Raw genomic sequence first — 22,602 nt, 5'->3', positions numbered from 1 at the left:
TAAATCCACAGAATATTAAGCATTTGATTACCTTTGATTAAAAACACAGTAAAATAAATGATAATTACAAATATATTTGTAAAGGGGCTGGAACACAGATCATTGGTACCATGTGTCTGGCTTATCGACATCTCTTAAAAAAATCACCTCTGTGAACAAAGAATGGTCTGGTTGTTTGAGCACAAGGTGGGGGTCTAGAAGCTCATATCTTCTAACTCATGTTTCCATAGATGTGAGACAAGAGGAGTCATTTAGGAAGTGACTCAGGCATCTGCCAATCCAGAAGGGTTTGGGTTTTCCATAGATCCCATGTGAGATAGGTCAGCCTCATGTACTTGTTCCAGGTAACCTAGGACGTTTATTATGACACTACATTTTTATAGTTTGGTATCTCAATCATTCCTTAATCTCCCTTTTCTATGGTTTAATTATCTGTAAAATGGAAAGATTACATTTTTGTACCCAATAGCATCTCTATGGTAGTGGATGGATGAACGAATGAGTTGGAAAGACTCTGAAGGTGCAAGGCACTAGCAACAATATGCTGCAAGTATTTAGCTTAGAAAATTTGGTGAGTCTAGTCCTTTACTCTTCTATGAGCAAATTAGTATTTTTGTAGGGGCAACGACACCAGAATTAGTGGGATACAATAGTGAAAATCTTTGAGAAATTCTGCCAGTTCAGCTGAAGACAAGCAAATAAACCGTAACAGATGTGCTCCAGCTGCTTCTGTATGAAATGTCCATTGAAAGGAATTTTGCCAGGTCAGCTTTCTTTTCAGAACAGCTTCTCAGGCAACAACCAACTTCATTTAGTGGTGGACTTGACCTCAGAGATAACACAGAAAAGTAAGGAACCAAAACATGTTCCTGTGTTGGGTTTCATGCTTGTTGCAGTAAGTCCTTTGCCTAAGGCAGGCAGACCTGCTAGGGAAGGGAAGAAATAGAAGATATTTGCATCTACAGGGAAAAATAGTATGTTCTATTTTCAGCAGTATTTTTTTTGATGAAGGTGTTTTATTTTGAGCAAGTGAATGTAATAGCCTGAAGTATTCCCACAAAGGCAAGGCACTGTGGATCTGTGCAAGGAGCTGTTGCTCTCTTCCAGCCGTCTTTCACATCTTTTCCTAGCCTCCAGCTGTGTTTCACATCCTTTCCTGTCCTCCAGCATCTGGGAACTCCACGGGTTGTATCTTTTTGCCTGTTTTTTTCATTCCTTAATGCAACACTGATTTCTCCATTCAGACCAAATTCACAGTCAAAGAAATTTAGGATTTGTCCCTACGCTCATAGTTCTGTCCATCAGAAAACATCTGGAACTTGTCTTTTTGAACAAAATGCAAGAAATAATTCATAAATGAGTCTGAAAAAATAATCTACACTCTCAAGCTCTCATCCCTACTTCAAGTCATGTCCATATCTTGGTCTCAGTCCCACCTCCAGCTAAATGTAGGCTTAATTTAAAAATTGGCTAAATAAGGCTTGAATCACAGCAGAAAATGGAAGTAGAAAATGTAAAAGATGATAGCAGAATTTCTGACTTTACTCCCTTATGTGTATATATTATATTGTAATTAGGTCTTCTCTACTTTTTTGCTTTCTCTCCTTCAGTGCTGGAACATTACCTGTCACATTCCGGTGTCTTGAAGAAAACCTAGGCATTGATAAGCGTGTAACAAGGTTCGTTCTTCCTGTTGGAGCAACTATTAACATGGATGGAACTGCCCTGTATGAAGCTGTGGCTGCCATCTTCATAGCACAGATGAATGGAATTGAGCTGGATGGAGGCCAGATAGTTACTGTGAGGTCAGTTCAAAACACTTGTAGGCTTTGTTTCTACAGACTGTAAAATGTGAAGCTTAGGGTTGGATGTCTTCTCCATAGCTGTGGGATTCCCTGTGAAATCCATGGATTTCTAATAATGATATGCAAAGAAATGTCATATACATAGGTCTTGGTTCTCTGGTGACGCGTTTTCTATCATTTGCAGCCTTAGTGCATGCTGGTGGTGTTTTACACAGTTCTGCAGTTGACAATACAATATGAAATAGAGCATTCTCTGTCCAATGCAATGCCTTTTTTAGTATAGAGGGACGCTACAAGTGATATATGGGGTATTAACTTTCTAGAATGTATCTGTTTATATACATTGGAAGAAAAAAGTGTACCTAAAGATGTATCTGTATATTTATGTTTGCCTGTATTTTTTCTGTGACTTTGAACAGCAAACAAAACACACTGAGAATAGCGCAGCCTGAGGGTGAGATTGCCTGCAGCATGGTCTGGATACTCCCAGACTTTTTATCTCTAACCCAGCAAATATTAGCTCTAGTCTTTTCATATCAAATTGTCATATCTAGGACTAAGCTGGATATCTGGAAGGACAAAGGAAAGTACCCATTAAACATGGATAAGAGTGATTGAAGACTGTTTACTGTAATGGAGTTTTAAGACCTATTAGGTAGGGTGACTAATAAAAAACAATGGCAAAGTTATGACTGCTGCAGCTAAAGTTAATTTACAATGGAAAATTTGATGAAGACACCAGGCCTAACATTTTGATTAGTTGAAATGGAGACCGAAAGTGAAGGCTGCCAAGTTTGCCTTCTTCCTGTAGTTTTCACCCACCCACCTTTCTTTTATTAAACCCTTTTAACACTAAAGAAACTTCTGCAAAGGGATGTCTAATTCTACTAGCTATACTAGTTCCACATTTTTCATTTCTTTACCTCCTGCCCCAACTCCTGAAATAGTAAAGCCAAGGTTTGTAAAAGGTTCAGGACTGCTTCTAATGAAGGCAGATGCTAGACCTGCATGGTGCATATTTGTTGCTAAGACTGAAAACAGTCATTTCAGAGATGCCACATATTAAACTAAACTTAGTCCAGGGAAATTCAAGTCAGGAATCAGCTATTGTCCAAGAGATTTGGTAGGCTTGATCCCGAGTTACTCCTCTTCTCCTCTTCTGAGGGACTGACCCATTAGCTCTTCCTGAGCTCACCATTTCAAGGCTGGTGTAGTCAGCTTTGTGACTCACATTTACTAAGCAGGCGGCAACTTTGGGCTATCTGTAAGAAAACCACTGGTTCTCCTCTTCATGCAGTATAGCATTTTTGCAACAACAATGTGACAAGAACTATCTCTTGAGGTGGCAATACAAATGAATGAAAGGTTATTAGGTTTTGTCTGTCAAATCCAGTTTGTGATACTGAGGATATTCAAATGACCCAGACATAAACTCACAAAGACTTAATTAGTCTTTGACCAGCTCTAGTTACTTCATATTGGTCATGTAGATCCTCTGATTTCCTGTCTTCTTTGGGAGAGAGTGATCTTGGAAATGGTAGCTAAGCCAGACTCTGTTTAGACCTGAACAATGCTAGCTTCATTCCCCTCAAGCCCTGTAAGCGCTGCTGTGGGAAGGTTGGCATGAGCATTTCCTCACAGAGCTTGTAAGCAATCCCTTACCAGTTCAGGCTGGAAGTGCCTGAGGAGCTGGCACCGCGCGCAGAGCCTGACAGCAGAGCAGGGCATCCTGCCTGCATACCTGCTGGACCTATCTGGGTGTTTAGTAGGCCAGGTTGCACTCTAACCCAGACACCTCACAAACACACTGCAACCTGGTTTGTCTGGGTCAGACCCAGCCATCTGCCAGCTCTAAATAAGGCTAACATCCTCACAGATTAGTTCTGTGGCTAACGACTGAGGATTTCCCCCCCAGAGACCTTTTTCCCCTACTTCTGTGTTGGAAGCACAACCATGTTACTCATCTCTGTGTTTAAAAAGACAGAGATAACTTTTTCTTTCCTTGTTCCTTGTTCCTTTTCCTTTTTCCTTTCCCTCCCTCTCCCTCTCCTTCTCTTCCCTGTTTTTGTCCCCTTGGCTTGTTCTCTGACAAATTTATTTTCCATTCTTCATAGTATTGCCCAATGATGTTGATATTTGTTATGGTCTGTGTTGTATTTTTACAAACATTTGGAGCACAGACATTCACTCTACTGGTCTTCATCAAAAAATGAGAGGCAAAAACAAGGACAGGTTTGGATTTATGAAACTATCAGATGAATTTTGCTTTTTCATCTAGGGTGATTTGTATCTAGGCTTGGTACACCACTGGCTTGTACTGTGGGAGTTTTGGATACCAAGACTTTTACTCTTCTGTACTTGATAATAACCACTTTCTCTCAGCCACTACCTCAGAATTCAGTCTTCAAGTACCATAAATAAACAGAAATGAACCACCCTGAAAATTCTACCTGTGGCCATCAAACTTCAGCAAGTCTGGATGATCAAAACTCAGGATTCAAAACCCTGGATGTGTTGGTAGAGCTCAGAAAACAGCACCAGGCCAAAGATTTGAATGTCATAACCAACTTACAGAACTTAAAACTCTCAGACAACTCTTTTAACAACTCTGAGAACAAACCCCATAGATCTGGCTTCCCCAATAAATATTTTTGGAGAAACACAAGCGTGAAAACTATGGCCTGAGCTTACCATGATTTATCACATAGTCGTTAGTTTTCTGGGAAGAACTCATTAAAAATAAGACCTTCCTAATGATCACATGAGTATGCAATGAAAGTGTATGTTCCTTTTCCTGCTACCCCCATTTGGTCTTTGTTTTTGCAGTTTAACCGCCACCCTTGCAAGTGTTGGAGCTGCCAGTATTCCCAGCGCGGGACTCGTCACTATGCTTCTGATCCTTACTGCAGTGGGTCTCCCTACGCAGGACATCAGTTTGCTTGTTGCTGTTGACTGGCTTCTGTAAGTTGTGCTCACTCCACTGCTCAGTGCAGAAAAAGTAGTGAAGTAATGCTTGTCCATAGTGCTTTTCAGCCGTTGATCTTAAAGAACTATAAGATTCTCCTCTACAGAAACAATGGAGGAAATAGGCTATTTGATGAAGTAGGAGACACTGAAAGCAGCTTCTCAGCTGGTACAAATTGTTATAGAGCTACTGGAGTCAGTTTCTATAAGCCAAGGATCTTCTTGTAAGACCCTTGGGCTCACACACATACGTTTTCTTCTTCCCAGTGATGCCTCTCCATCACAGACATAGCTCAAGAGCAGTTTTCTGATCTTTGCTTTCATATTTCTGTTTCTTATAGTTCTGGTCTAAAATTAAGGACGAATGCTGAAAATGCAGGTTCCATCAGGATGTTGTCAGCACATTACTGGGTGATTTGGGTATTTGTAGTATCAAATGTTTTATGCTCATAGTGGGGAAAGCCTATTTCTTTTTGTACATAAGAAAGTAAAATACTTTTAAGAAAGAAACTGTTCTAGAGCAGAATATAAGGAAGCAAACTGAAAGAGAGAAGGTCATTCCCTGGTTTGATTTTACTGACAGATCCCTCAAATTGGAAGGACTGACTTTCATTTTCAAGAACTTGAGATCAAAGTCCTTCAGTGCCATTGCAGGTCCTCCAACAAGAAACTGCTAACCCCCAGATAGTTTTCCAAGGCTTTTGTTCTTCAACGTTTGAATACAGAAGCTGTAAATATAGACAGAGCATATGCCAAGCCACATCCTTCCTCATGTTGTCATTTGACAATGTGGATATATTTCTGTCACCTGTGCAGAGCTGACAGGCACTGAGTAGTCCTCTGAGTTGTACTGGCCTCTAGAGGCTTTTATATTGTCCTGTACTGCTGCAGCACAGTATATTCTGGTCAACAGTCATCTCTCCCCTAATATTATTTTACATAGTAAAGAGGTATGTTTCTGTTGTGTATCAGTCCCAGATACACTACTAAAATTATGCAAGAAGGAATAGCAGAGTTGAGAATGTGAAGATAAAATAGAAAATTAATTTTCTGTCATTATCTTTTGGCTTACTGAGAAGAATTCAAGAACTTGGTTAATCCTTTGACATGTATTTTGGATCCACTGCTATACTTTATCTGTTATTACCTATCTTTGTCACTAAGAGTTGTGAAGAATAGCATGCAGCTCTGATTTCTGCTTCAGGGAAAAATGAAAGAGGAATTTACAGCTTGGGAAGGCAAAGAGAAAAGGTGACTTACATATTTTATATATAACTGAATATCATGATATCATGACTCAGAATGGTGAAATGAGGCAGGGTTCAGCAGTCAGAGTACAGCTGGCATAGGGCAAAATGTGATATTCTGTGGGTTTATTATATTTATGAAGTCATGGTTGAAAACAGGAAAGCAGCATAAGAATCTGCAGCTGGGAGGAAGAGAGCAAAAGGGAGGTTTATACTCATTTTAAATATAATTTTTGCTGGCTCTCAAAGTAAGGCAAATAGGTAGGTTTCTGCAGCTGATAGGAGGATGTGCAAAAGGAGCCTGTGGTTTGTTCGGGTTTTTTAGGGAAATGTCATTTTAAAATATTCCTATGGACTGAGAAGCTCTGCCCACACTGGCAAACCTCAGAGCTGTAAGTTTACCAGCAGTTCTGATCCACTAGTAGGTGTTGCATTTCAGGCTCAGCTTCAGCAGCATTGTTACCGCTGGCTTATCCAACCCTGCTTATGAAATAAAAACGTCTATACTGTGGAGCCGTAGCAGCGATGAATGTAAGTATAGGAAGGATAGTACTTCTGAAAGAAATATTTCAAGGTATCTTTTCAAAATAAGTGGCAGGCAAAAGAACCTTTCAGCACAAACGGTTGGGTTTGGATCCTTCTGGCCTAACAATCAGCAGTGCAATTGCAGCGTGATTCAGAATTTAAAGGTAGGGGGAAAAGGGAAAAGAGATAAAAAAAGAGGTGAAAAGCTCTGTGTCATGCCACTAGTGCTGCAAAGTTAAGACAAAGTTTGTTGGTGGAAGTGTGGTGCTAATTAACATACGTCAACAGCTAATACCTTTATTTTCCATCTTCCAGTGGTTGTGTCGTGGTAGCCACGATGATCTAATGAGATAATGGAAAATTATGCTGCTGACATTGCTGATGTTAAGAAAAGGCACACAAGCCAACTTCTGAGCAAGCTTTTGGGCACACAAACCAGACCTAAAGAATATCTGAAATGAGAGGTCATAAAAAGACATTTTCTTTACTTACAAACATTGTCTTCTTCCATTTCTTTAGATCATCAAATAACATTACAGCAGTATTTCTAATAGAATGTAGAAGAGAAAGTTAATAAAATATTTAAGACCCTATTCCATCCACTTCTCTGGAACAAGTGTAAATGCAGCCAGCCGTGTAGAAATATTTGGAATAGCTCTTCTATAACATTTCAATTCCAGATAATGAAAGCTTTTAAAAAATGTCCTACTCTGAGTTTTTCAGTATTTCTGATGAAAGAAAACATCAGAACATATCAGAACATCAATTGATTTTACAATGCTACCATCATCTGAAACTGTGGTCTTACCCAAACCAGTTTTGCATGATTTGATCATGGTGTAACATAAAGCTGACTTTTGATTGTCCTTAAACTTGGCACTCTCTCCTTCAAATTGGAGCCAAAAGGTTTCTGTATCAATTTCTTCTTAAGCCTCTCCAATATCTAGAGATTAGGTTGCTCAACCTTTCCCCCTCCCATGTGTACATACACAGTGTGAGCTCTTTCACCAGGCAAGTTTCCCAACATTTCACAACTCTCATAGTTTCTCAGTTTAAAACTAAGCACAACACAGCAGTGACATTTAATAGGACAGTAATTATATGCCAACAGCTGGAATAAAACCAGCTTCTTTTGCTCTAGCCAGAAGCTGGCTACTTTCCAGATGTGAGACTGACAAACTTAGCAAATATCATAGCACAACCTCAAATACAGTGGTATTTTGCAGTGTAGAGAGAGGAATCAGAGAAAATGGGCTTGGACAGCTGATCCAGTATTTAAACCTTCATTCAGTAACTCAGAAAAAGATTGCTTGAGTTCTGACTCTGTTCCTTGGCTTAGATCTAAAGTCAGAATATTCAGACCCAGTTGATGTCTGGATGTTATGAACAGGGCCTTATATATATTGAATTAAACTATAGAAAACAGGAGCTCTTTCCTATAACAGCAAAGAGGTAAGGCAAGTTAAACATGTCACCTGGTCTTTGACTTAGCAGGTGTGATAAGATTTTAATCTCCTTTCTAAAATCTAGTAAGGTTGATATACCGGGTTTTCAAGCTTTCAGGGAACAGGAGTAACTTTTTTGCATACTAGCATGCTATATAGGTACTATGACATCAATAACAAGGGGGCTTGATTCAGTTCTTCTCATTTCTATTCCTTTCATCTACATTGTTAAGCTTCCAGTTCTGATTTATGCCAGTTTGAGGAAATCAGGCATTAACCCTTATCGGGATTTAAAGAATTACTTCCCAATTATTCCAAAGCCCATTCTTACCAGATGTTGAGTTGGCTTTTGAGAGAGAACTTTTACTTTCAGTCCCATTATTCCTCTTCAGAAGCTGTTATGGACAATGCAGAAGTAGCTGTGTTGGGGCAAGTCATTTACTAGACTGCAACCTTCCTATATTGGTTTTGTTTACATCATTCCAGCATAGTTGGAATTAATTGGTTGGTTGTTTTTAACAAAAGAGTAAGTACAGTCGTCTTTGTTCTTCTTAGGGTGTTCTTTGGCCCAAAAGAGGTCAGTGGCACTTTGCTGTTGATTCCTGATAAGACAAGACTTTGTCCTTTCTGTTGTAAGGAACTTACTTGTTTACTTCGGTTCACGCAGTATATAGCATGTTCTGCAGCAGTGTGCAGTTTGTATCGCTGAATCTCTTGGCTAGTAGTACATGCATATGGGCTGGAGCATGTCCTCAAATGACTCTTTCAGAATTTGAATTGTGCCTCAATTACATTTATGTATTCTCTCCACCTTGTTTTTTTGGCATCCTATACTATCCCTCCATAGTCTGGCATTAGTGAATCATTTCAAAATTTAATACCACTCATAAAAAAAAATTAAGCAGGTGTTCTTTTTGTGGAGCTATATTGCCAGGTTCAGTATATTTGGTGGTCTTAATTAAAAATTATACTCAGAAAGTCATATTTTCCTATTCTGCCACTCTGACCAGGTTTAAAACACTCTTCACAGGCATGGGATGAGATCCATATAAAGCATTTCATTTGTGTGAAGCAAAACTGGAAGGATGTTTTCCTCCTATGGGTTGTTGGTTTGTTTGGTTTGGGGGGGGATTATTGGAGGGGGGTTTTCCTTCTGGGTATTCTTTTGATGACAAAAAAATAAAAATGAACTGAGATATTACACCACAAACTCCAAATATGTAAGCATGATAAAGTAGAGAGGGAGAGGAGAAAATTGAAAGGGAATACAGTTCCACAGCTGGGAAAGGCAGATTTACAGATATTTAGAGCAAAGATGTTAAAAAGGGCTCAAAAGTTTGTATGGCCATGAATGTGTAATGAATGTTTATCAGTTTGAGGTTTATATATTTAGGGTTTTTTTCTCAGTGTTCTACAGGAAAAGGAGATGTCACACAAATCTAGTACCAGAAATACTAGAAAGGGTGTTTTCAAATTAAGCACTGTCATGGGAAATGAGGTCTTACCTTCTGGCTTTTCTGTCACTTGGCAAATGTCCACACTGTTCAACCTGCCCATTTTGTGTAAATGAGTCTTCGTGGATATACCTCTGAGAATTAATCAGTCTAATCGCTTCTCTGACCTATTTGACAAAGCTAGACTCAGTTGCTGCAGTAGCTTTAAATTGCAACCCTCAGTCAGAAGGTTTTTAGGAGTCTTATGTTTAGTTCAGATATGAAGAGGCAAATTAGATTGTACAGCCTACCTGCAGTAGGAAAGATAGTAGGAGCCCATAGTCCTGCAGTGCTCCGTAAGACCATCTCCTATTTTTGCAGAATTTTGGGCCAGTTTGGGGCAAAATTCTGAAATCAGGGAAAATCCACAACTATGAGTTGCTGATAGATAGAGCCACACTCTAAAAACAAGACAGGAGAAAGGTGGCGTGTCTGTCCAAAGGCATCCTGTCCAGTAAGTGCCAAGAAACACATTTCTTTGTAAGGAAGCATGTGAGCCTCTGTTGGCACCCTCCTACAACGAGGGACACTTGTTACTGAAATGCTGTCACAGGCTCATCATTTTGTAGGCCGTGACCTATATTTGGTTTATGCTGAGCTCTGGCATATAGTAGTGTGAGTGGGCATGCTGCCATGCTAACAGATGACCATCTCTAAAGATGATGCCGGGAGAGGAGCTTCGATGGCCTGAGCCTTATGGAGATATTTCAGGCATTTTTTTCCCCATAGTTTGCTCACTGAGAATAAAGGGAGAGGCCATTTGTTAATCTGTCCCAGAAATGAGAATGCTTAATCAGATCCAAAATCCTTTTCTCTGGCTGCATTAAGTTCAGTGCTCTGATAAATTCAGAGTTAAACGAAGGGCAATGATGTGAGCCTGGCACCCTGACATTGAAACCTCCAGCTCCAGAAGCAGGCGCTGGGGAGATCTCTGTCAAGCACAGCTCTGCAGTTTGGCTGTGTCTCTAGTGCAAGTTCTTTGCCAAAATCCATAAGTATGAGCAGCTGGGACATGGGAGTTTACACATCCTCCTTGTCTGAACAAGTCCCCTGGGAAAGAAAGCTTTTTCAATTTCCCTTGAAAGCTCCCATCTTTCTGTTCTAAAGATGCCTTAAACTTTCTGAAATAAATGCAGTAACTGTAACATTAACAGGGCTGCCATGCCTACTTTTTCTTCCTCTCATGCCATTCAGCCTCTGCCTTTTGCTTCTTTTGTAGGGACCGGATGAGAACGTCAGTCAATGTAGTGGGGGATTCTTTTGGTGCTGGCATTGTCTACCACCTTTCCAAGGCAGAACTTGACACCATTGATTCCCATCATAAAGGGCATGAAGACATTGAAATGACCAAGACTCAGTCAATCTATGACGACGTGAAAAATCATAGGGAAAACAACTCAAACCAATGTGTTTTTGCAGCTCACAACTCGGTCATAGTAGATGAGTGCAAGGTACCTTTCACATTTATGGATATCGAGACATGTATATAGCACTGCATGCTTTATTTTATCTTATTTTTTAACCTGCATGTATTTTTCAAATCATTCTGCAAATAACAATGTGATAACAAGGTCCATGAACCCCAGACATTTTGAATGAGTTTGAGCAGTTCAAAAGATGTTTTTTTACACTCTTCTTAAAAGTTATCATTTGAGGGGGAAAAATCATGTACATTGTTTACATATCAAAAGGCAAGATGCAGCGTATTATGGAATATGCCAAGACACGGAGAATATGGCATCACCTTCTATGGACATTTACTTAATTTTCTATGGCAACAGAGAACTTAATTGCCAACCCAAATGAAGGATAGCTGCAATTTGGACACAGGTGTTGTCATTTGCTGACTGCCTTCCATGATATGCTGTTCAGAGATGGACATGTTGAATGCACTTTAGCATCAGAATGCTCCTGCACTCATACAGCATACTTACACTTTGCTTCTATCATCGTTCCTGAGTCATTAAGACACAAACATCGTATTCTCTCTCTAATCCTTCCTGTAACTAATATGGATTATTAATAGTCATAATAACATCTTGATCAGAGCAAAGTGAGCTTGAGAAATCCCACCAGTGGAATGAGAAAACGTTTGGGGAGGTTAGTGGTTAAAAGTTTACTAAGCCCCACCACTAGGATGGGGCAGCTTAAAAATCAAGAGAAAATTTTTGAAAAGGAGGAGAAAGAGAGTGAAACAAGCTGGGACTTTTCACTTCATAGTCTTTTTTTTTTATTTATTAATACTCTGATCTGATCCTGTACACTGTATTTGACACAGTGAATTTGCCAGTGAGCCTACCTTAGCCATTTATCCAAACAGATTCTCTTGCATCTTCCAGTTGCCACAAGTGAGCCAGTATCTAACTGTGAATGCCTACACTAAGTCCATGAGCAGATCACCATATATATTGGAAATATAAGTCCTATTCTATCACTTTTACCTGTCTCCAACCTGGCTGGAAATGTTCTTTAGAATATATTTTTTTCTAATGCTTACTTCTAGATAATGTCAGGCCAAACCTGAATTTCCAGGGGAAAAAGTAATACTGAATTCAGGAAAGAAAAAACTTCCATCTTATCCTCAATTTTTCCCATTTTTTAATAAAATGATTTTTTAAACTGAAAACAAACATTTTGTTCTGATATGGCTCTCCCCTTCCTCTTCTGACCCTCTCTTTTTCCATGAGAAAAATTTAAAGAAAAAAAATTTTGAAATTGAAAGAGACTACATGCTTATACAAAATTAAAAATTGTCATTAATTTATATTTCTCAAAAAAGGAAAGGACACAGAAAAGATAAAAATTTGAAGGAAATAAAGAAACTCCCTGAAAAGAAAGATCTCATTTGATAAAAGATTTTTTTCATTAAAAATAAGCACGTGCACACACATACACTTTTTGGTTAACTTCTTTTGGAACTTCTGGAAAACTGTTTTTCAGTGAAATAGACTATGCTAATTTCAGTGGGTTTAAGACAAATTCAGCTACCATATATCAGTCTGAATCAGATTCATGGAACTAAATACTGATAGTTTTATCTCCTTCCAGTATCTCAGATTTCCACAGAGATCGAAGTCAAGCTAGAAAGTAGTAGCCTGTTGATGCAACACTTGCTGCACTTTCTTTTCTCCTTCAGTTTCTCTTATAATTTCCCTCAGTTGAGCATTAGCTTACCTCAAAAATGTGGATTAATGATGTGGTATGTCATCCTAAGCACACCCTTTAATTAAAATTTGGGACCAGTGATTTATGAGCTAGAAGTGTTTGTCCTTTTTCATTGTTTTAGGTTTGCTCTGCTTGCAATCTCATTTTGCACTTTTAAACTCATGAAAAGAGCCAGGGTTTACTGGATTGAGCACAAGACTGACTTTGAGCGGGTCACTTGTCTTGTCCATGTGTCTGTCTGCAAGCTGCCAAAAGGATGTGATGTTACGGTCGACTTTATAAGCTATGATTATATGCTGACATTTGCAAAGCATTTGGATCATGTTGAAGTGGTCTACAGCTCCCAAGTGTTAGAGTAGCAAAAGCAACAGTGTAGGATTTGGGGCTTCAAAACAGCTAGCTGTTAAATCTGAAGACATCTCTTCATCCTGTCAAATGCACTGGTGGGTTGAAAAGCTCACTGCAACTCTGGTCACAATTTGGAAAAGCTAATTTACTAGTATGTCCTTTCTATTTACTTTCTGTAATATATTCCATGTATAATGCTAGTAGTTTATAATTTTGCATGGTCAATGTATTTTTTTTAACAAGTAGGTTACCTTTATATGGGGGTAGAGTGGTTGTTACTGCATGATATTTTTGTATATTTTTATTATCATATTTCACATGACTGTGATTTTCATTTCTGAATAAGCTGTTCATTGCTGTATTTGCATGTTTCCCCCTTTCAATTATCTAAGAAAAAGCTTGACTTTGTTTCAAAAATCAGTGCATTTTGTCATGTTTCCATGTCCCAATGCTTCCATGCATCCAGTTTATCCAGCATGGGGAATTTCAGCTCTGTCTTTAAGTTTTGTTACCTTTATATGGGGGTAGAGTGGTTGTTACTGCATGATATTTTTGTATATTTTTATTATCATATTTCACATGACTGTGATTTTCATTTCTGAATAAGCTGTTCATTGCTGTTTTTGCATGTTTCCCCCTTTCAATTATCTAAGAAAAAGCTTGACTTTGTTTCAAAAATCAGTATTTTGTCATGTTTCCATGTCCCAATGCTTCCATGCATCCAGTATCCAGCATGTGGGGAATTTCAGCTCTGTCTTTAAGTTTTCATTTGAAGCTGAGGATGTTAACTTACAAGGTAAGTTAGGAAAGAGTGAGCCATCCATTTAGAATTAAATGAAAGGTTCTCTCACAATTATAAAGATCTAGATCACTTTTGTAAAGTTAAATTGATGTTTTACCTTTTTAAAATTTTTTAAGTCATTTGGCTGGAGCTATCTTTCTTGAAGCACGGGTTTATTTTTAGTGATTTCTGGGATGCAATGTACTGGCCAGTGTTTACTGTGAGTTGGTAGATCACTATAGGTCTTCTACCGTACTTAAAACCTACAGATTTTAGTACATATCTTTACTGGCAAGAGTGATGTTTTCCTGTATTTGTGTGAGACAAACATAGCATTACTATGAATTTTTGGTCTGACTATAGTCAAAATCTTTCACTACATTGTTAGAAATAGTGGTATGATGAACAATACTTTCACAGCATATCTTTTCCTCCATTTCTTTAATGGTGGGTGTAATTGTAGGTGAGTTTGTATAGATACACATCTATGATTATTCTGGCCTTGCATATTTTTCACGTCCTTGCATCAGCTATCCTGCTTTGCTAAGGAGTTCCACTGAAAAAATATGACTTTGTACATTAAAAAAAAAGTAATCTGTTTTAGAAATAATCCAGAGAAATCTATAGGAGATAGAAAGGAATAGAATCTGAAATACTTATTAAAAAACAACTACAGCAAAGGCTAAGAAAATATGGAACTTTTTTTCTACTGCCAATGTTTTCTAGTCAGTATAATAACTGGACAGGAGTCTCACTATTTGGGAGTGTTGTGAATTCTGAATAAATGCATTTTACGTACATAATAAGACATGGTGTATGTAATTCCTGTAAATATTATGATCTTCCATATAAAACTCATGACTTTTCTTGTCAAAGTGCCTTGGCCTTTAAGTCGGTTGTTGATGATAATTACTTGCAGGTAACACTGGCAACCAATGGCAAATCTGCAGACTTCAGTGTTGTTGAAGAAGAGCCTTGGAAACGTGAAAACTAGGGGAAGAGATTCCTAGCTCCATCTTTAATAAGCCCTGAAGCTATCTTCTGGCAAAAGATACCACGATTAAAGAAGATTTCTCTTTTTTCTATTTAACATCTACAGTTTCTGCTTACTTAATTTCTTAACTGAAACTTAGCAAAGTTCTCATCAAATCATTGTAGTGTCTTTGCCAAGCAATGATCCATAACCGTCTGTCTCTCTTGTGTTACTGTTTGGATGACGCAGCTGGAGAATACTCCATGCAGTGCAATGTGTTCTCACCCTCCTCCCCTTTCATTCAAGACACAGAGAATGTAAATGCTGCAAAATGGGAAGATCAGTGTGCCAGTACGGTTCACTACAGGGACTCAGGGTCAGAAATACAAGAGAAACATAACACCACATAAACCTTCAAGTGTTTTGGTGACTCTTGTGGCATACCTGATCTATTTAGCACTGTATGGCTAAAATATCTTTTGAAAATGTCCATAAAGATTTCTATTTGTTTTAATAATAACAAGCACTGTATTTTTGTGCCTAGTTGTACTTTAAACCGAACTTAGATCCAGGGGCAAGATTAATGTATAGAAGTCAATAAATTATCCCAGACATTTTGTTAGATCAGTACAACTAATGCTTAGCATCAAGACAAGACCTTAGATTTGTATGTGCATGTGACGTGTTTTTATCAGCTGTCTCAGGGTGGGTGCAGCCTGTATTTTATGATGGGGCTGTGCTGCTTTGTGACCACGATGCATCATATAATACAAGGCAGTATTATTGCAAGGGGGGGGGTAGTTCCTTCACAAAATCTATGCCTGATGTACAAAATACAGAATACCGTGGGCTCAGTTATGCTATCTTAATCAAAGTAGGTAGCACCTTACTGCTCCACTGATGTCAGAGGGATTCCTTATGTGGACAAGACTACTCAAGTAAGGTACTACTAAGATTGATCACAGGTGTCATGATTGGGTACTTGATGATAAGCTATAAACAAATTCTGAATCCATTACTCTAAGAAATTGAGAGTTTTTGAATGTGTGATCATCAGTAGCATTTGGTATGAAGTGAAAGCCATCTTTCAAGTATACGTCATATTTCAGAGAATGGCTAAATCTTCATTGCTAAGCCAAATTCCATACAAGGTTAATAGAATTTGGCCAGGGTTAGGACTGAATGAAGAATAAACCAGAATTTCAGGATTTAGACCAGCACATTGAATACACATCTCTCTCTCTTTTGCAGAGTAACAATTCATGTAATTCTCTAATGTCAGAGAAATGTTTCTTAGAGCACATGGCATCTGAATTAACGAGGTGGTGTTTTGTCAACATAGTATAGCTGACTCATCCTGTCAGAACAAATTACAGTCACAATAATCACCCTGTGAAGTGTTTTTAAAGGTGCTTGTTAATGCTCAGCAATTTTAAGACACTGGTGAATGCCATTATACTGTTAGCAATGTTCTATAGCAAAGCTGAGCCACATGGCCTTGGGAAGCTCTACCCATAGAACAAGCTTTGTGCAATTTTGGGAGGAGCTCTCAGAGGTTCTCGGAATGAATCAGAATATGAGCATACAGTGAACTTAAAAATGGCAGAAAACAGAGTTGAAACATTTATGGATATAGACCATTCAGTGTCTGTTCTCAGACCTGTCATGGGTTTAAACAGGAATAATGTGTTTAACTGTAGAGTGATATTTGGCTCTGTAGAAGCTATTAAAACATAAAGCTAATCTGCTTTTGCTCATCTGCATTCATATAAATATCTCTGAAAATGCACACGGACCTGAGCCAGCCAAGGCTATTTGCATGACTAATGATGTGCAAGATCAAGTCCATTGTCAGAGTATCCCTCATTTAAGCATTTGTCGTCATGGAATATTTTTCTTGTCATGGCATTTTTGTCCTCACTTGCATGCCATGGCTACAATCCTAAGCAAAATGGCCTATATAATTTAACAAATAACGAACCACTGTGAATTCTGTAGGCCTCTAACATGTATTAGAGGTGGAGACCTTTTCCAGAGGTCTCCTGAAGCATCTTAAGGATTTTTTTTGTGAGGGATCGAATTGTAGGATATTCAGAGAAGTGGTAGGCAGGTTGTCTTTTCTTCAGTTGTTGGTATTAGCATATCCAGAGTTAACCTATAGCTAGCTGTGGCTTCTCCCAATTTGCATTCAAAGGCATTTTTACCACTGGGTTATGTGCCAGAAATGTGCCTGGGACAGCGTGTAGGTACTCTACAGTGTTCCCTATTCTGAGGGTGCTGGCTCACATCAAGTGAAATTTGGTGTGACTTGGGTGGTAGTTATATCCAAGAAAAACACGCAGTGTTTACTCCAGTTTCATGGCACAGCTCGCCCATTAATAGATGACTTTCCACTGTAGCAGCCACACTGATTGCTTGCCTTGAAAGTAGCTTTAGAAAACTGGTCCATACACTTTTAGCTGTCATTTGAAACTGTTTAGCAGCTGGAAACAAATAGGAATGCCAGCAACATGTGACTAGGCAGTTCCACAAAATTACATATTGAGAAACACTTAGAATATTCTTACACTTATCCACTTGGGACATACTGTCCTTTGAAGAGTGCTTCTTTGGATGGAGACTAAGGGAGGAAGGAATGAGATGCTAGAGAAACCCCACCCACATAAGGGAGAATAAATTTGGGTCTTTTGACAGGACTAGAATAGCAGACTGTGATTTTAAAATAGTAATTCTGTAGATACAGTAACTCAGGGACATTTCAAAAGATAATTACAATGGTATTTCTCTATTTAAATGTGGATGTGGGAGAAGAAGAAATGTTGGTTTTGGTATACTCCTCTGCTTTTAGTCTGACTGAATATTTAATATAGTGTTACTCCAGCGCAGTGCTGTATTTAACCATCAAAAAGCTTTCCATTTCTCTGGGAAAATATAACTCACTCTTGGCTTGCATTTCTCGATTTGCTCATTCCACATGAGGCTGGGTTGCTACTTAACTAAATAAACAGAAAATAACCTAGGGACCGGCCACTTCAGCTAATACAAGGCTCACGTTTCAGCAGGCAGTGCTGGTTACTGACCAGTCTCTGTTTAGTTTCACTAGGAGTGTTGATGCATTAATTTGCATCTGGCAAATCTTTTGTATTTGTTCACAGTGCTGGGGTGGCAAAGTTAAAGGAAAAGCACAGTGGAAAGTGATTTGTTTTCTGTGTAGTTCCTAAACGAATTAACATTTTTTTTCTACATTCATCTCGTTTGCTGCTCTGTCAGTCCCCCCCACCCTTGTCTGTGCAACTGTGATACCCTTTGCCCTTTGGATTGCTGACAGCACACTGGCACATGGAAAAGTCTAGACCAGGCAAAGACTCAGTTAATTGCATGCTTAATTAAGTATATGCTTATGCATTTGCTTTATGCATTTACTGCTGAAGCTAGGTTGGCATTCTCTTAATATCTGTTCATTGAAACTAAAGCACACTGTACATTAACACTAGAGAAGAGGTGGAGCACTTTGCTACTGAATTTGTTTCTTCATTGATTCCTTTAGAAGACAAAGGCTGCACCAGCATTGTAAGAAACATGCGTGGGTCTTATACACAAAGGTGCTTCAAATAGGTAGGGGTTAAGCCGTTTGAACCATATTATGGGATGTGCTCCTTCCATTTGAATTGGTGAGAAACTCAGTATGTCTTTGAAAAACTGTGTTTACTGTAGTAAAACCTGTGCCTGCAATGCTCTGACTACATGAAAGCCCCACTGAAATCTATGGGAGTCACAGGCTTCCAGGAAAGGTCAAGTCCCTTCCTGTCTCTGTTAAGTTATAAGGCATTTCACAATCCCATCCTAGGGAATAGTCTTTGTCTGCTATTTATAATGACGTTGATTCCCACATCCAAAAGATTTCTGCTAAGATGCTTCTTTTTTTGTCTAATTGTTTCTATGCTACAAGTCCAGAAATGAATTTAAAACTCAGCACAAAAATAAGGATCACTATCATTACCTTTTTTTCCATTTCTTCACTGAGATACAGCTGATCTCCATTTCTTTCTCAAAGCACATGGAATGCCAAACTTTGTGCCACTTTAAAATGTACGAGTAATATAGATTTCTGATTTGTTTTCCATCATTCCCAGTGTCATTAGTTTTCTGGCACTAGATACTCAGAAGAGCAGACTGTTCATCTGAGAAGCTGCAGCAACAGTGAACAAATTTATTCTGGCAACTGCCTGGATTTTCTTTGCTTCCTCGCCTTCACTTGTGTTGTTGCAGCCTTGTTGTAGCAACACAGCAGCAATCGCACAAATCCCCAAAACCATAAGCAGTATTAAACCTCACCTCTGACATTCACTTCCATAATTATCTTTAAAAAGGCTCTGAGCTTTAGTACCGGGCTCAGAAGAATCCTTTTGTGGAGATGTAAAGGTATAACTGTTTTTCATTTCATTAAATTCCATCCGTCTATTTTTATTGCTGCATTTGAATTAATTTACAGAAGGATAAATAAGGGCACTTTATAAAAATGTACTGTAATATTATTCTGTTACGAGCCAGAAGACTATCCTTGATTTTATTACTGTGACTTCTAAGGCCACAATTAAGATATTTTTCATATTAGTTATTATGATAGGTGTATAGTCCATTGGGACAATTCACCTCAGCTATAATTCACCATATAAAACTATGTAGAAGCTCCTGTTCCCAGCAGAAAACACTCTCAGGAAGATGAGTTATTTTCTTCTCTCCAATCATATTGATGTCTTTGAAGGAAAAATATTTACCCAATTCCCTTTGTCTGAGTAATGATATATAGAGTGTAACTTTAAGTACTAAAAAAAAAAAAAAAGGCTCTGAGCTTTAGTACCGGGCTCAGAAGAATCCTTTTGTGGAGATGTAAAGGTATAACTGTTTTTCATTTCATTAAATTCCATCCGTCTATTTTTATTGCTGCATTTGAATTAATTTACAGAAGGATAAATAAGGGCACTTTATAAAAATGTACTGTAATATTATTCTGTTACGAGCCAGAAGACTATCCTTGATTTTATTACTGTGACTTCTAAGGCCACAATTAAGATATTTTTCATATTAGTTATTATGATAGGTGTATAGTCCATTGGGACAATTCACCTCAGCTATAATTCACCATATAAAACTATGTAGAAGCTCCTGTTCCCAGCAGAAAACACTCTCAGGAAGATGAGTTATTTTCTTCTCTCCAATCATATTGATGTCTTTGAAGGAAAAATATTTACCCAATTCCCTTTGTCTGAGTAATGATATATAGAGTGTAACTTTAAGTACTGCAAAAAAAAAAAAAAGGCTTTGCAATACTGAAGTGTTAAAGAAGGCAGTCCAGCTGTAAACAAAATTGTTCAGCTTCAGCATGTTATTTTTGAAAGTGTTATGTTCTTGCTCACAGTTTAGCTGAAGCAATGTATTTAGTGCATATTCTTTCCAAAGTCATTGATCTTTCTTCCCACATAGACACCAAGGCTGTGTCTCTCCATGGTCCTCGGACAAAGCACACTCTGCAGTTCTGCACATAAGGCAGGACTCCCGGTAAAGTCCCCAGCAACAGTGCCTGGGTACAGACTGTGCAATGAGTGCCTCCCTCATTTTTTCCTCCTGATTGTGTTTGATGTTGAATTGAAATCTGCTGCTATGAATGAGACAAACTGCTGCTGATGCCCAGGTGCTGGTAATTCTTTTACTTCTTGTATGAGTGGGCTCCCTGGCACAAGGCTCTGAGGAACCATCCCTTGCATGTGCCCACCATGCCAGAGATGACTTCCCCTGCTCGGGGGAAACCTGGTGACTTCCCATTACTGGGTTGATACAAATACTAATGGATAAGGTGGTTGTGCAGTTGCAACTATGAGTCTTACGGAAACCCCAGGCTCCAAACATTGAAAAAACCTAGAGCATATGACTGAGCCACTGAGTAGGTCTCTACTAGTCCAGGATGAAAATAACCAACAGGCTAATACAGGATTTGGGGAGGCAAGAAGACCTGTGAGATTTCTCACTTCACCCAACCTTTGATCCCCTTTCAGTTCTAACTACATTCAGCTGCAGAGCCAATGCTGATCGATGCCAGAGCATCCAATCCTTCTAGTCTGATTTTTCAAAATTCAGGAGTCCTGCAATTGGTTTTAATGATGCTCTGTGGCACACACCGTTACACAAAGGGAAACTGTCATAGGCAGCATCACACAACCTGGATTGTCTGGTACCTGTATATTGCTTTGTACATAAATAGTATAGTTTGCAGGGATTTTTGTATCATTCTTCTCCATTTTTTTTCTACAGTTTTTCAAAGACCATATGCAAACTGTGTTTACAAATTGATTTTGCAGTCAGTATTGTAGATTATAACATTTCCATTTTGGTGTTCTGTGTGGGCTTGTGAGTTCTTGTGTACTACAGGCTGTCCTTCCTTCTTAAAGATAATTGCATAATCTTCCATCCAACATATCCTGCTCCTTTCTTAAATATATCCCATTTCTTATGATCTGGTGTGAACTCTAGCTTGTAGAATGCATGAGAAAAAGCTGCATATGTATTTATATTGTTAAATATTATATGCTCAATACCGATTTAGTTATTAATACAGGTTTTAGGGGTTTGTACTTGTTCTCTGGAAACTACAGTGTAGACTGAACTAAATTACCTAGTATCTGTAATTTACAGACACACTGATATTTTCTTATAATGTTTTCTATATGACTATATAAGGTAGGGGGATAATCCTTTAAAGGTGATCTATACCTTAGAACAAAACCAGTTTTCTTACAACATTTAGGATCGATGAAATATTTTTGTCTTAGTGATGAATTATAAACAAAGCACAAAATGCAAGAAGCAAATAGGAATTTCAAGATGTCCTTAAATGCTGCAGTTCATTATAGAACACTGTTATAATAATCTGAACAATCTTCTAGATTGACTGTCTTGGGCAATTGTCCCTCATTTTTGTCATTTTTCCTGGTGTTACCTTTGCCAAATCCTGCAGTTCTTTCTTAGGATCTGATCATGTATAATTGACTGACTCAAAATGCAGTTTATAGAAAACTGGAGATCTGGGTAGGCAAAAAATATGTTATCAGGTACCCAGTCCATCTTGCTACAATACAGTGTGTATGAGTTCAGCCTGCAGAAAGAGTTCATGATTTGGCGACCTACCTTTGCCTTCTTGAAAAAGGACCAACAGAACCACCATGGGACCAATGTAATTGGGTAGCATCCATACAAATACCTCCTGCTTTCTTATGTATTTTAAAGAGAACAACCACTATATTTTTTTGATCAGGACAAGTGAGAGTTGCTTCTGTATTATGTTCATCTGTTCCCATTAGGCAAATACCTGTTGGCATTAAGGCTGTGGCTATAATATTTTCTATTTAATTAACAAGGAACTGTTTTTAGAGGAATAAAAATAAATTAATATAAATATTCATAACAATTATATCACAAAAAATCTTTTATGGCCTCCTAGCTCTTTGACTGTGATTCAAAACAAAGAAAACATTGAATAGCAAGTACTGCTGTCCCAGTGTGGCTGATACTGGGTATCTCTTCAACTCTTCAGAAATCTATGGGGCCATGTTATTCTGCTGAGGTTTTGGAGACTAAATTTCTAGTAGATATACATGTAGGAAGTGTGTTGATATACCCTTCTATTTTAATCTCTTTCTTGTATTTTAAATCAGACGTACCAGGTATTATCTTCATAGGAACTGCAGGTAGAATAGTGCTGAATTACTAATAGCTGTAAAACCTTATTGATAGAAGTTTTGACATTTTGTTGGAGCATGATGTCCAGTGCCTCTCTGCACTTAGTGTAGATAATGTAGCTA

The 22,602-nt window shown here is 38.3% G+C and overlaps 1 protein-coding gene across 1 annotated transcript in view; it reads left to right on the top strand.

Moving 5' to 3' along the window:
- SLC1A2 (solute carrier family 1 member 2) overlaps nucleotides 1-14,767 on the top strand; it is a 29,621-nt gene extending 14,854 nt beyond the window's left edge. Inside the window, exons 7-10 of the mRNA XM_009273664.2 lie at nucleotides 1,611-1,805; nucleotides 4,632-4,766; nucleotides 10,699-10,930; nucleotides 14,693-14,767. Of these exons, the coding sequence (XP_009271939.1) occupies nucleotides 1,611-1,805; nucleotides 4,632-4,766; nucleotides 10,699-10,930; nucleotides 14,693-14,767 (637 nt within the window). The remainder of the gene's footprint in view (nucleotides 1-1,610; nucleotides 1,806-4,631; nucleotides 4,767-10,698; nucleotides 10,931-14,692) is intronic.
- Nucleotides 14,768-22,602: the final 7,835 nt, after the last annotated feature.

This window comes from Aptenodytes forsteri, unplaced genomic scaffold, assembly GCF_000699145.1.
Source record: "Aptenodytes forsteri isolate BGI_AS27 unplaced genomic scaffold, ASM69914v1 Scaffold511, whole genome shotgun sequence".
Taxonomy (NCBI): domain Eukaryota; kingdom Metazoa; phylum Chordata; class Aves; order Sphenisciformes; family Spheniscidae; genus Aptenodytes; species Aptenodytes forsteri.
Note: the sequence above shows the minus strand (reverse complement) of the source record. Positions and strands in the feature narration are given on the sequence as shown.